General features: G+C 34.4%; 1 protein-coding gene across 1 annotated transcript; it reads right to left on the reverse strand.

The window, feature by feature from the left end:
• Window positions 1-8,788: 8,788 nt before the first annotated feature.
• Window positions 8,789-10,362, reverse strand: LOC308658967 (succinyl-CoA:3-ketoacid coenzyme A transferase 1, mitochondrial-like; the record flags this gene model as incomplete). Its single annotated transcript, XM_081311922.1, has 1 exon — window positions 8,789-10,362. One exon carries the CDS (start codon window positions 10,360-10,362, stop codon window positions 8,797-8,799), a length of 1,566 nt encoding a protein of 521 aa, XP_081168048.1. The 3' UTR covers window positions 8,789-8,796.
• Between the last annotated feature and the right edge of the window lie 1,687 nt (window positions 10,363-12,049).

Here is a 12,049-nt window from a genome sequence, read left to right on the forward strand (position 1 = left end):
GCTTCAATTTTGATTGGACTTTTCTCTTTATGTCTCTAACATAAAACTTACTTTTCTCAAATTGAATAATAATTGCTGTAATAAAAACCTGAAAAATATATATGTTCCTCAATTCAGTATTTGTAGATTATAAAAATCATATCCCCCCACAGAAATTATTTTCCTTATGACTAAAAAAAGAGGTTTATAATCATTTAGGTAATCTGAGAATACAAAAAATAGGGGTGATTTTTAACATACCCACAATTAATTAAGCATCCTTGGACGACATCACAGACTTTCTTTGATGTGAGCTCCCTGGATATTCCCCAATCACATTTGCTTGCTTGATTCATTTTTGCCCTTTAGAATTTAATGAGAATTGGATTGAATTATCCTCTTTTATGTAGCCAGCATCTTTGAATTCCTTCCTGGAGTTTTTCATGCCCACCCTGTTAATGCTTTAATTTTCCTGCATACCTTAATGTACTAGATATGGTGCTGTTCCCTCTTTCCAGCAAACCACAGACTGAACAACGACTATATAGTGAGTTTTCCTGAAAATTGGGAATGAGAACCATCAGGTTTGATATTTCCATATGTTTGGGGAATGAATGGGATTATATTAAGTGATAATTAAAAGTAGAGATAATAACTATTTGTCAGATATGTAAACAGTATGTATGGATAAATACCAATCATCAATACAATGACAGATAAAATACAATAGTCAATTATACTTTCAGATTTTTAAATATTTTGATTTATTTTAATCCTTATATTTTATATTTTGATTAAATTTTACATCACTATTACTGGTGTACAATAATGATAGAAATGGAGAGAAGCCAGGTACACACCACAAAGAGATATTCTAGAGGACTTTATTGAAAGGAAAGGTTGTTTCTAAGGGAGAAAAGTAAGAAAATACCTAGCAATGAAACAAAAATAATTGCAAGGCTGAATTAAGAGGTTATGACCCCAAGTGACACAAAATGATCTTCCAAATTTAGTAGTACTATGTGAAATTTAGGATATAAAATTCTACACATGGTCCTTAATGTTAATTTAAATTCTATTAGGTCCTTACTCAATTGAAATCATCTACTATAATGATAGTTCAATTATAGCAAAAATCAAAATTGGAAAGGCTTGTCATATATTCAACTCAGATAAAGTAGTCTGAATATATTTTAATTTGAACGTGTCTTGAAATATACATAAATATATCTTATAGATGAATTTTGGGGGTGAGAAGGTATAAATGAATTGAATTTTGCTAATCCATTAACCATTTTGCTTTTATATATGTTTACATACAAGTTAGGTATTAAGAAATTTTTTCCTGTTTTAATAATCCTCAACTGTGCTAGGAAATGGGAAACATTTGGATGTGTGCTGCTAAGAAGAAAAATTCTATGAAAATAGAAATAGTGAAGAATTTAGGGTAAGAAGTTTAAAATCATCGTTTTATAATAATTATGCATTCTCAAAATCAAATTTTTAAAATAACAAAAAGATTCTGTAATCTGTAATTTAGCATGCTATGTCTATGGACAGTTAACATCCTCAAATATTGAAGAAGTGATTTAAGTTCTTTTTTTTTTTTTTTAAGTTTTTGGAGCGTTAGAGATGGTGTATTGGAAGTTGAAAAGTTACCAAATTGCTGACTTCCTGCCTAACCCATTTTAACAGGTTTTTGTTTGCTGTCCACAAATCTTTTCTTCTTATATTCATATTATATATTTGAATATACACTGACTCTGAAATAGAAAAAGAGTCAGCCTAGCATCCCCAAGCCTCAATTCATAAATTGTCGGTGGGAATGTAAACTTGGCCAAACCCTTTTGGAAAACTCTGTCAGGCATTGTGGAACTTTAGTTAGAGTCTGTAAACAAGTCAGGGTGGCGCCTGGCATTTTGCTAGAGGGAGTGGTTTGTGAAGTAATGCCAGCGAGCCATTAAGTGTGGAGATTCCTTATTGGTTGACTGCTGTATCTAGTTTATGTTAATTAGATAAGCTGTGTGGAATGTATAAATACCCCTCCGGTCCTACAATAACCGGCTCCCATTCCTGCTGTATCAACGTACACAAGTTGTTCCTCACCCCCTGGTTATTTTGCTGCAGCTGGGCTGCGGCAGGTACTGAGGCTGCTTGCATTTGCTATCTTGTCTCATGAAAGGTAAATACCAGACTAATTTGTTTAAATCACTATATATAGGAGACTCTTTTTCATAGATTAGTCTGTATCCTAAATCATACAATAGTATCAATTGTAAATTGGTTGTAAATAAGAATGAATAATATTTTATATTACAGTGGAAATGAAAATATGCATGATATTTTAAGCTCATCTGCATTCTTTGGGCAATAACCTCAGCTCTTATTCTCCTCTAATGTAAGTTGAAAGATTAATTTTTAAAAAATCTGAGAAAATATAAAGTATGAGACATTAATCTTGCCAAACTATCAGAGGAGAAACCAACTGGCTGAGTCTGAGAATGCAAACCAATAATATAACAAAAATCTTAAATATTTTTATGATCCTGGGCACCTTTCAGGTTAAGTACGTTAGGACCAGATCTGAATGTCTTAAATAGTATCATTATTAGGGCCAAAATTTGTTACAACAAGTGTCTTTTGTGTCCCTAGTCAGCAATAAATAGCTGTCTAGAATCTGCCTGTGCTTCCTAATTTATGCCAGATAATCATAGAAAATATATTAAAGACAGTCAACAATTTTAATCAGTAACTTCTTCATTAATTCAGTGAGTAGGCAGTTGAGGTCTCTTACTCATGTCTGGAAGTAACTATATTGCATTAAGTCCCCTTCATTAATGATTCAATGAAATTAAGCCTTGTATAAATACCTAATAAATTTATATTAATGCAGAAAAAATTGTAGTGATTATCACAACCTTTTCTTTAGGCACTTTAAACTACATTTCCAGTATTTCCATACATGCCCAATAGAAGATTTATGACCATTTCAAAAAATAGGATTGAGGTTTGTTTACATGCTACCATCATGTTGCGAAATGTATCAAAACCTAGGTTGCTTTTTCTGCACAGTAAGACTAAGTACAGAGAAATTACTACCCATTTCAAATACTGCATTCTCACTTCCCTATTTGCCCATTTACCCTAAGCTGAGTTCCTATGGATGCTTTTGCTCAGATGGAATGATGTCAAATGATATCTTTATATAATGTTTCTCTCTCTACATTTCTCACATTCACATGCATTTGTGGAATCCAGCCATGCATATAAACAATGATTTTTCAAATCCCTATTTCCAAACAAGTCATTTTTCTGGCTATTCCACAGCATGAAATCCAACAGAAGTGTTATTATAATCATCTAATTAAATGATAACCAAAGCAAAGAAGAAAATTATTGTCCGCTGACAATAAAACACAAACACCAAAACAAACATAAACAAGTGAAAGAGAACAGCTGTGGAATATGTGTAAATACATTTATCTTTTTTAAAAAAAGACTATAATTGTGAAGCACAGAGAATCTAACTTTGGAAATAATTGACCACTCCTTCTTGAAGTACTTTATTTTAGCTACCTGGACAGCAAACTGTCTGCATTTTCCTTCTTTCTCATTACTGCTCCCTCCCTTCTTCCATCCTGTCTCTTTTTTCTGGCTCTGAGTGTTTAGTCTCAGACAAGGACTAATTTCTCAGTCTTTCGTTTTTCCTGTTTTGCTCCTTAGGCTTCAAATGTCATCAATCTACCTCTTTTTCAAATTAACATCTGCATTCAATGGTCATTCCCCAACTATATAGTTTGCTGTGGAGGTTAATTGAGAGATTAATAAATGGCCCAAATTTAACATTTTAAACTAAATGAAACAAATTATAAATTAAATCAGTTATTTTTTATCCCTCCTTTAACTGTTCCTCTCCTCACTCTCCTAAATCAATAAATGGCACCTCCATCATGCCATTTTCTCGCGTACAATTCTCCTTTAATAGCCATTCCATTTCTATTTTAAAAACAGTCAAACAAACAAACAAAACACTGTAACTGGGTCGGGGGTGGGGCTCAGGGATACAGCCTTTGTCTCACATGTGTGAGGCCCTGGCTTCCATCCTCAGCACCACATAAATAAAATAAAAAGGTATTGTGTCCACCTACAACTAAAATTATTAAAAAAAAAAAAAAAACCGTCACACTAGAAATTTGACCAGGACTGAATTGAATCCATAGAACACTTTGGGAAAGATAACATAAAAATAGTTAAAACACTGTTTTTATTTCATGGCTTCCTTTATTTAGGTCTTATTTAAATTGTTCAAGAAATATTTTGAAGTTTCCAATTCCCTAGTTTGCTGCAAAATCATTTTCACCCAATGCATTATCCTCTTTACTTACAACTGGATTAAACATACAATATCAATAATGCTTTGTCAAGATTTTTACATCCTTGTTAATTAAATATATTGATTTGTAGTTTCCTTGTCTTGAAATATCTTTCTCTATTTTTGTAATTAATGCAACACAGGCCTCATACTAGTTGGCCCTTTCCCCCTTCTCTTCCATTTATTGGAAACCATCTTGTATATATAGTTGGCATTACCCTTTAAACATTTGGTAGAATTCATCAGCCACACCATTTGGTCCTGGAGGGTTTTCTTTTTGTTTGCTGCTGCTTTTTAATAGAAGATTTTTAAATTACAGCTAGAGAAAGGCACCTTGAGGCAATGGTGGGGCTGGGTGGGATGCATGTAAGTGTTTAACCAAGGGGAATTAACCCCATTGGCATCCTGGATATCTGCTTCAGCAGCTGCATACTCCCTGCCCTGCTGTGTATCCTACACATTATTATACATTAATTTTTAAATTATCATTTAGTTCAAAATGTTTTAATTTCCCTGAATATTTACTTCTTTGACCTATATTTTGTTTAATTTTCAAATACTGTATTATGTATTACTGATTTTTAGTTTAATTCCAGTATGTTCCCAGAACACATGCTGTGTTATTTCTATTATTTTAAATTTCTTTAGGTTTATTTTATGGCATATGTGTGTATATATATATATATATATATATATATATATATATATATATACATACATACATATACATACATATCTTAGTGAATGTCTATGTAAGTGTATATATATATATCTTAGTGAGTATCCCATGAGTGTGTGTATATATATATATATATATATATATATATATATAGTGTGTGTGTGTGTGGATATATATATATATATATATATATATATATATATATGTGTGTGTGTATGTGTGTGTATGTATATATATATGTATATATTAATGAGTATCCCATGAATATGTAGAGTGTGTGTGTATACATATATGTGTGTGTATACCTATATGTGTGTGTGTGTGTGTATTAGTGGTATTAGTGAGTATCCCATTCACACCTGAGGGATATATTGCTGCATACAAATTACCATGAAAATTATAAGAATACATAGTTACTTTCCTGGGGAACAGTTATCTAGAAAAGTTTAGTTGGGTCCTTATCCTTTTTAACCTTACCATGAAGTGATAACATTACCCATTTACTGTTTTCAATAAATGCAATTCAAGAGGTTCAGTTTACTCTTAAGATGAAGGACTTAACTAAAGCATATTGTATACAGTAAGAAGTGAAATCACCACTCCCTTGCTTTCCATTCTCAGTTCTCCATGGAAATATCCCCTGAAAAGAAAAGTCATCAAGGGCTACATTAAATTCTCCTTATGTATTTTCCTTTTTTCCAGGGTAAAAGTTCTCTAATACTGCTAGTGGATATCTAGAAATTGTTACTTTACATCTTTGTCCAGGGTTATAATTGCTTTCACCTGGGGCAAAATTTGGTGCCCATAGCTACTTTGCCTTTACAAAAAGAGTTATTTGCTGATTTTCTGATTGGGATTGCCTTGAATCTGTAGTTTAGGTTCAGGATAACTGATATCTTAATAATTCTCCATTTTTGTTGGAATTTTTAATTTTTTTCCTTAGCACTTGTCAGTTTAAATAATTTTGTCATTTGTAAATTATTTATTATACACACACACACGCATATTTATTTTTCCATTCTGTAACTTGCTAAATTCACTATGTAGATTTAAAATTGAATTTTGAAAGTATATGGTTTTCCCCCAAATACCAGGTAGGTATATAGTGTTTTACTTTTCCTATTCCAAATTTTAATTTCCTTGCCTACTATACTACTGGGATCTCCAGAAGTATATTAAATGAAAATTGTGACAGTGGATATTGTTTCTCCTTCAAGATTTTATGAACCCTATATTAATTCTGATGTATCAGTAGATTTTTCATAGATATCTTATCATTTTGAGGAATTTTCCTCCTGTTATTCGTTTGCTGACAGTTTATGAATTTTTGTTGGACTATTTTAAATAAGTTGTTCTGCCTCTATTCAAATGTTCCTATAATTTTTTCTTCTATTCTAACTATACCTATGTATAAGAAAAGAGGGATAATTTTGTAGGGTAAAGGACACTTAAATGATATTACAACCAAATACAATGTGGAAAGTTTATTTACATCGAGATGGGAAAAAATTTAAAAAGTTAAAAATAGATTCTCTATAAATGGAAACATTTTTAAATGTACTGGATTGTATTAGATATTAATTTATTCAAAGAATTAGGCTAATTTTATAAATTACTATAGTGCACTATGATTACATAAGAAGCCATGTAGTTTTTACATATGTATAAAAATTATGGATAGATGAAATGACATTGTAACTTGCAGCAAGAATATCAGCATCTATTAGGTTTATTTTCATGGTTTTGATATATTTACCTATACATAAGTACAATCTTTATTTCCTCCAATCTATTTCAGGTTTCAGTTGACAAACATGAATTGGGTAAAAATGAAAAAGTATGAAATGCCACGAAAGGTGGTATCATTTCCTATGTATTTATGGGAGAATGATTCATTTTATTTGCTAGAAATTCCCTTTATTTTAGTTCATTTTGAGTAATATTTTTTCATTGTGAATGAACATATGCTTTTTTATTTAAAATTATTATTTGTGCTTATTTTTTCCCAGGAATTTGATTTTGAGAGTGACTGTGATTACCTTGTCTCATGGAGCATATGTAAACCATTTTCCTTGAGCATATACTTAGCAGTTAAATAGGTACAATACAAAGCATGTGTTAATTCTTTTTTTTCTATCAACTTGGAATCTTTATTGTATTTCTTAATGCAGTTCTTAACATCATGGTACACTCTCTGATCAAGAATATTAAATCATCTATTTAAGTTTAGCCAATGTTTAGAACTTTTTTAGAATCACAACATGTTAAAGTAACAGACTGGAATGATACGCAAGTTTGAACATATAACAACCATCAATAACAACTTTTTTTCCAAATTATAACTCTAATATAGATAAATATTACTCTCAGGGGACCTTGTACATTCTAAGATTTCTTTTTATAAGTACTATGCAGTCAGCAAGAAAGGCTGTCTTGTGCAAAGTGTGCTACTCACACACAAATAAAATCTCTCTTCTTCCTTGAATATTGTACATGACACAACTCTAGGCATACTTAAAGAGGAGTGAGTTCCAATAACAGTCATCACCTAAAAACGTGCATAAATTCCTGACAGAGGAATGATTGTTGCATGGTATTCTGCCTTCCTCTGTCCAGAGACCTGCTATCTGAACTGGTTTCAGGGTGTCTAGACTTTCTCTCCTCAGATGCCCAGGATACTTCTGAAACAATCCCCCTAGTATTGAGGAAACCTCTGAAGAAATGTCCTTTACAAGATTTATCTGCCATGTCTATCCCCTAACACTAAAAATTCACCAACTCTTCAAATTTCAGGTTTGTCCATCATTATTTCCCCGGCTTGATTAAGGCTCAATTAAAAGTACTTTATTAAAGGAAGTAGCTTAGGCAGAAAAGCCACTGCTCTGTAGAAAAGTCATTCAATATTTAGAATCTTTTCTGAGCAGAAATCAGAGCCTAAAAAGAATGTATCTTCTATTATTTTATTTTTTTTTAATTCTGCTGTCACTGTGGTTAAGGACTCATGATAAATTACCACATCTTCTTGACCTAGGAGGAGGTATTGTACAAGTAGTCCACTGGGCCTCTGTAACAGGGAAGTAATCTTAAGGATTCTACTAGATAGAAAGGAATACTACACTGTTTAAAACAGAGAAAACTGTCCAAGCAGATCAGTTAGGTTTCTAGCCCTTTTCCCATAGTTAGCTTAGCCTTTGGCAAAGCACAGATGGATGGTTGGTGGTCTATTACGGCAGCTTCTTGATGGTATGTCAACAGCAATAGATCCTACAACTTTTGGTCTTTCCCACAAACAAGTTACTTCTCCTGCCAAAGACATCCCTGGCTGTTTTACTGGACATCTATTTAGCTACAAGAAGGATGGGAGGAAGGAGGATGGTCTAGGCAGACAGGAGGCAAAAAATCAGAGGAGACTGAAGGGAAAACAATCATGAAGATGGTATTCTCCCTAATCACATATATATTATTTTTCTTTCACAAGTACTAAGCCATAATTTAGGTATAAGGGAAAGCATATCAATGAAACTCTTCCTAGGGCCCATCTTAGCATAGCACACATGAAAAAGATACATCCAATGTGAGCACCAATGGTAAAGACAACCTTCTAAGCACTTAGAAAATAAGATAATCATAAATGTTTTCCTTTTGTTTTTCATTAAAATATCATAGTACACTTGAGAGAACAAAATCTATATGGCAGCATAAATCTTGAAGTGACTAGACAAAAACTAGTCAAAAATTGTTAAAATTTTAATGTCTACTCCACATTTCAAGTTGTGACTTGCTGCATTGTCATGAGTTTTGGTGAAACAGCAAAATCACACCCAGTGCACTTTTGTATGTCGTCCACTGTCAAGCCTTCCCAGAGCTCAATCAGAGTCAGCCCTTTCTTACTGTCCACATCAAACACAGCCTTCTCTGTAATGATGCGGTTGACACACTGTTTGCCAGTCAGGGGGAACGTACATTTATCCATGATTTTGTGGGCACTTCCCTTTGCAGAATGCTTCATTGTGACCACCACTTTGGTTTTGGCACTGGACACTAAATCCATAGCACCTCCCATTCCTTTCACCACCTTTCTAGGTATCATCCAGTTAGCCAGGTCACCATATTTGGAAACCTGCATTGCTCCTAGCATTGTTAGATTGACATGTCCCCCTCTAATCATTGCGAATGACTCATCGCTGGAGAAAAAAGAGGCTCCCGGAAGAACAGTAACTGTTTCCTTGCCTGCATTGATTAGATCTGCATCAACTTCATGTTCAAATGGATATGGACCCAAACCCAGGACTCCATTTTCACAGTGAAGATGAACTGTTATATTTGGACTGATGAAGTTGCTGGCCAGAAGAGGGATTCCTATACCCAAATTAGCGTACATGCCATCCTCAAATTCAAGAGCTGCTCGTTTGATGATCCGTTCCCTTACATTGCTTCCAGGTTTACCAGATTTGATTTTTCCATCTCCTTCCTTCCGGATTGTTAGACGCTCAATTCTTTTCTCGTATTTTTCTCCCTTTATAAGGCGATGGACATAAATCTTAGGAACGTGGACGTCTTCTGGAGCAAATGATCCAACATCCACAATTTCTTCAACCTCTACCACTGTGGTTTTTGCAGCTTTGCACATGGGCTGGTTGAAGTTCCTCGCACTTTTCCTGAAAATCACGTTTCCTGCTCGATCGGCTTTCCAGGCTTTCACCAAAGCAAAATCCCCTGTAATTGCTTCTTCCAAAATAAAGTGCTGACCATTAAACTTTCTCACCTCCCTGGGCTTACTGGCAATAGCGATGCTGCCATCTTTGTTGTATTTGATGGGTGCTCCCCCTTCTTGAACCAGGGTCCCGTACCCTGTGCGGGTGTAAAACGCAGGAACTCCAGCACCACCGGCACGAATTTTCTCTGCAAGTGTGCCCTGAGGTGTCAGCTCCATTTCTAATTCACCAGATAAAAACTGCCGTTCAAAGTCGGCATTTTCTCCTACGTATGAAGAGACCATGCGTTTGATTTGCTTGGATCGAAGCAGAAGACCCACACCAAAGTTTTCAACCCCTGCACTATTGCTGACTGCAGTTAATCCTTTAGCTCCAGTCTTCAATAAAGCTCCTATAAGATTCTCTGGAATTCCGCAGAGCCCAAAGCCACCAATCAGAACCGTTGCCCCATCAGAGATGTCTTTGACAGCTTCTACTGGATCTGTATAAAATTTGGTGTGGCGATGAGTACTGACAGAGAAGTAGCGCACACTTCCCTTGGACCAGGCGCCTCCGGAGCTGCTGCGGGTGGAGGCGTAGAGCCGTAGCCCGCAGGAGAGGAGTTTGATGGCTGCCATCTTCGGGGCCAGCTGCGGGAGGACTTGTGGGGCTGGAGCATGCGGGTAAGTGTGCAAATGCTGGTTGCCAGGGCTGCCGCGTGTGTCACAGAGGAGAAGAAGGGAAGGCGCTGGGGGCTCCACCACGTGTCGCTTATGTCCTCTCAGCACGTGTTAATTCTTAATTATGAGGTCATGACACAGTGTAGCACCCAGACATCAAGTGGCTATACCATTTTCCTACTCACAAGATATGGATCCCAGTCGTCAACATCCTTCTAAATACTGTCATTTTTCACGTTTATATATTTTTTTTTTTGCCAACGAAAGATGGTACAATATTTTGCCTTTTGTGTATATGACTTTTTATATTTATTTTTTAGTTGTAGTTGGACACACCTTTATTTTATTTATTGATTTTTTTTTTGTAGTGCTGAGAATGGAACCTAGGGTCTGGCACTTGCTAGGTGAGGGCTCTACTGCTGAGCCATAATAACACCAGCCCATGTGTATATGATTAGTTTCAATGTCATATGATTTTTTCAGCAAATGATTTTTCCTGACATTGAAACAATAAGGTTGACCATCTCTTCATTTATTATTGGCCATATTTCCTTCATTTTTAGGTACTTCTCTATGCAATATTTCTTTTTTTCTTGAGCTGTTTACATTATTCTTATTGATTTGTGTAATATCTTGATACATTCTTGACACTAAACATTTTTTTTTTCAATTCTGTGTACTACAAATATTTTCCCCAGGGGAAAAAAAAAACGTATTTTTGAAAATAAATGAATAAATATTGGATTAAACCACTTGTTTAATTGTATATAAAGGAATTACCTCTTATTAACATCAACACTAAAGACAGATGACAGATGAATGCATAGACATACATATGTACATAGACACATAGATGAGCCAAATACATAGATAAATAGAAGACAGGTAAACAGACTCAAACGTGTTTTAAGGTTAAGAAACATACTATAGTATTTTTACCATACTACCACTGAACCTATAGCAAATAATTTTTCCTGACATTGAAACTAAAAAATATTTCATAGAAAATTGTTTTTGAACAATTTGAACCACAAAAAATATTTTACACTGTCATTTACTTTGTATCTTCAAGTAGATTTCCAAGAGTCTAATACAGTATTACATATTCATCATAGCTTAAATAAGAGAAATAATTGATTTTCTCCTCTGTAGTATGAATCTGTTCAACTTATGCTGACTTCTTCCTCCAAAGAAATCTTTGTCCAAATACAAAGATACAGTATATCCTAAGACTCTATGCTCAGTTTAGCTAACACCAAATAGCTGACCCCAAATCAAAGTTTACCTGGGATAACTGTACACAATTATATTACCATAAGTCATCTTACTTCATTTCTTCACTCAATTTGGCCAATTTGTCAAAGCTCCATACCACAGAATATTTAGCTGAGAGAACGGTAATTGAATATTTTATCAAATAAAATATATAAGTATAATCCTGTGCGGTGGCAAACACCTGTAATCCCAGCAGTCCAGGAGGCCCAAACAGGAGGATCTCAAGTTCAAAGCCAGCCTCAACAACCATGAGGTGCTAAGCAACTGAGTGAGACCTGGTCTTTAAATAAAATACAAAATAGGGTTAGGGATGTGGCTCTGAGTGCCCCTAAATTCAATCTCTGGTATCCCCTGAAAAAAAATAAAAAAT

Source organism: Spermophilus citellus (genome assembly GCF_964194105.1).
Source record: "Spermophilus citellus genome assembly, chromosome: 10".
Lineage (NCBI taxonomy): Eukaryota > Metazoa > Chordata > Mammalia > Rodentia > Sciuridae > Spermophilus > Spermophilus citellus.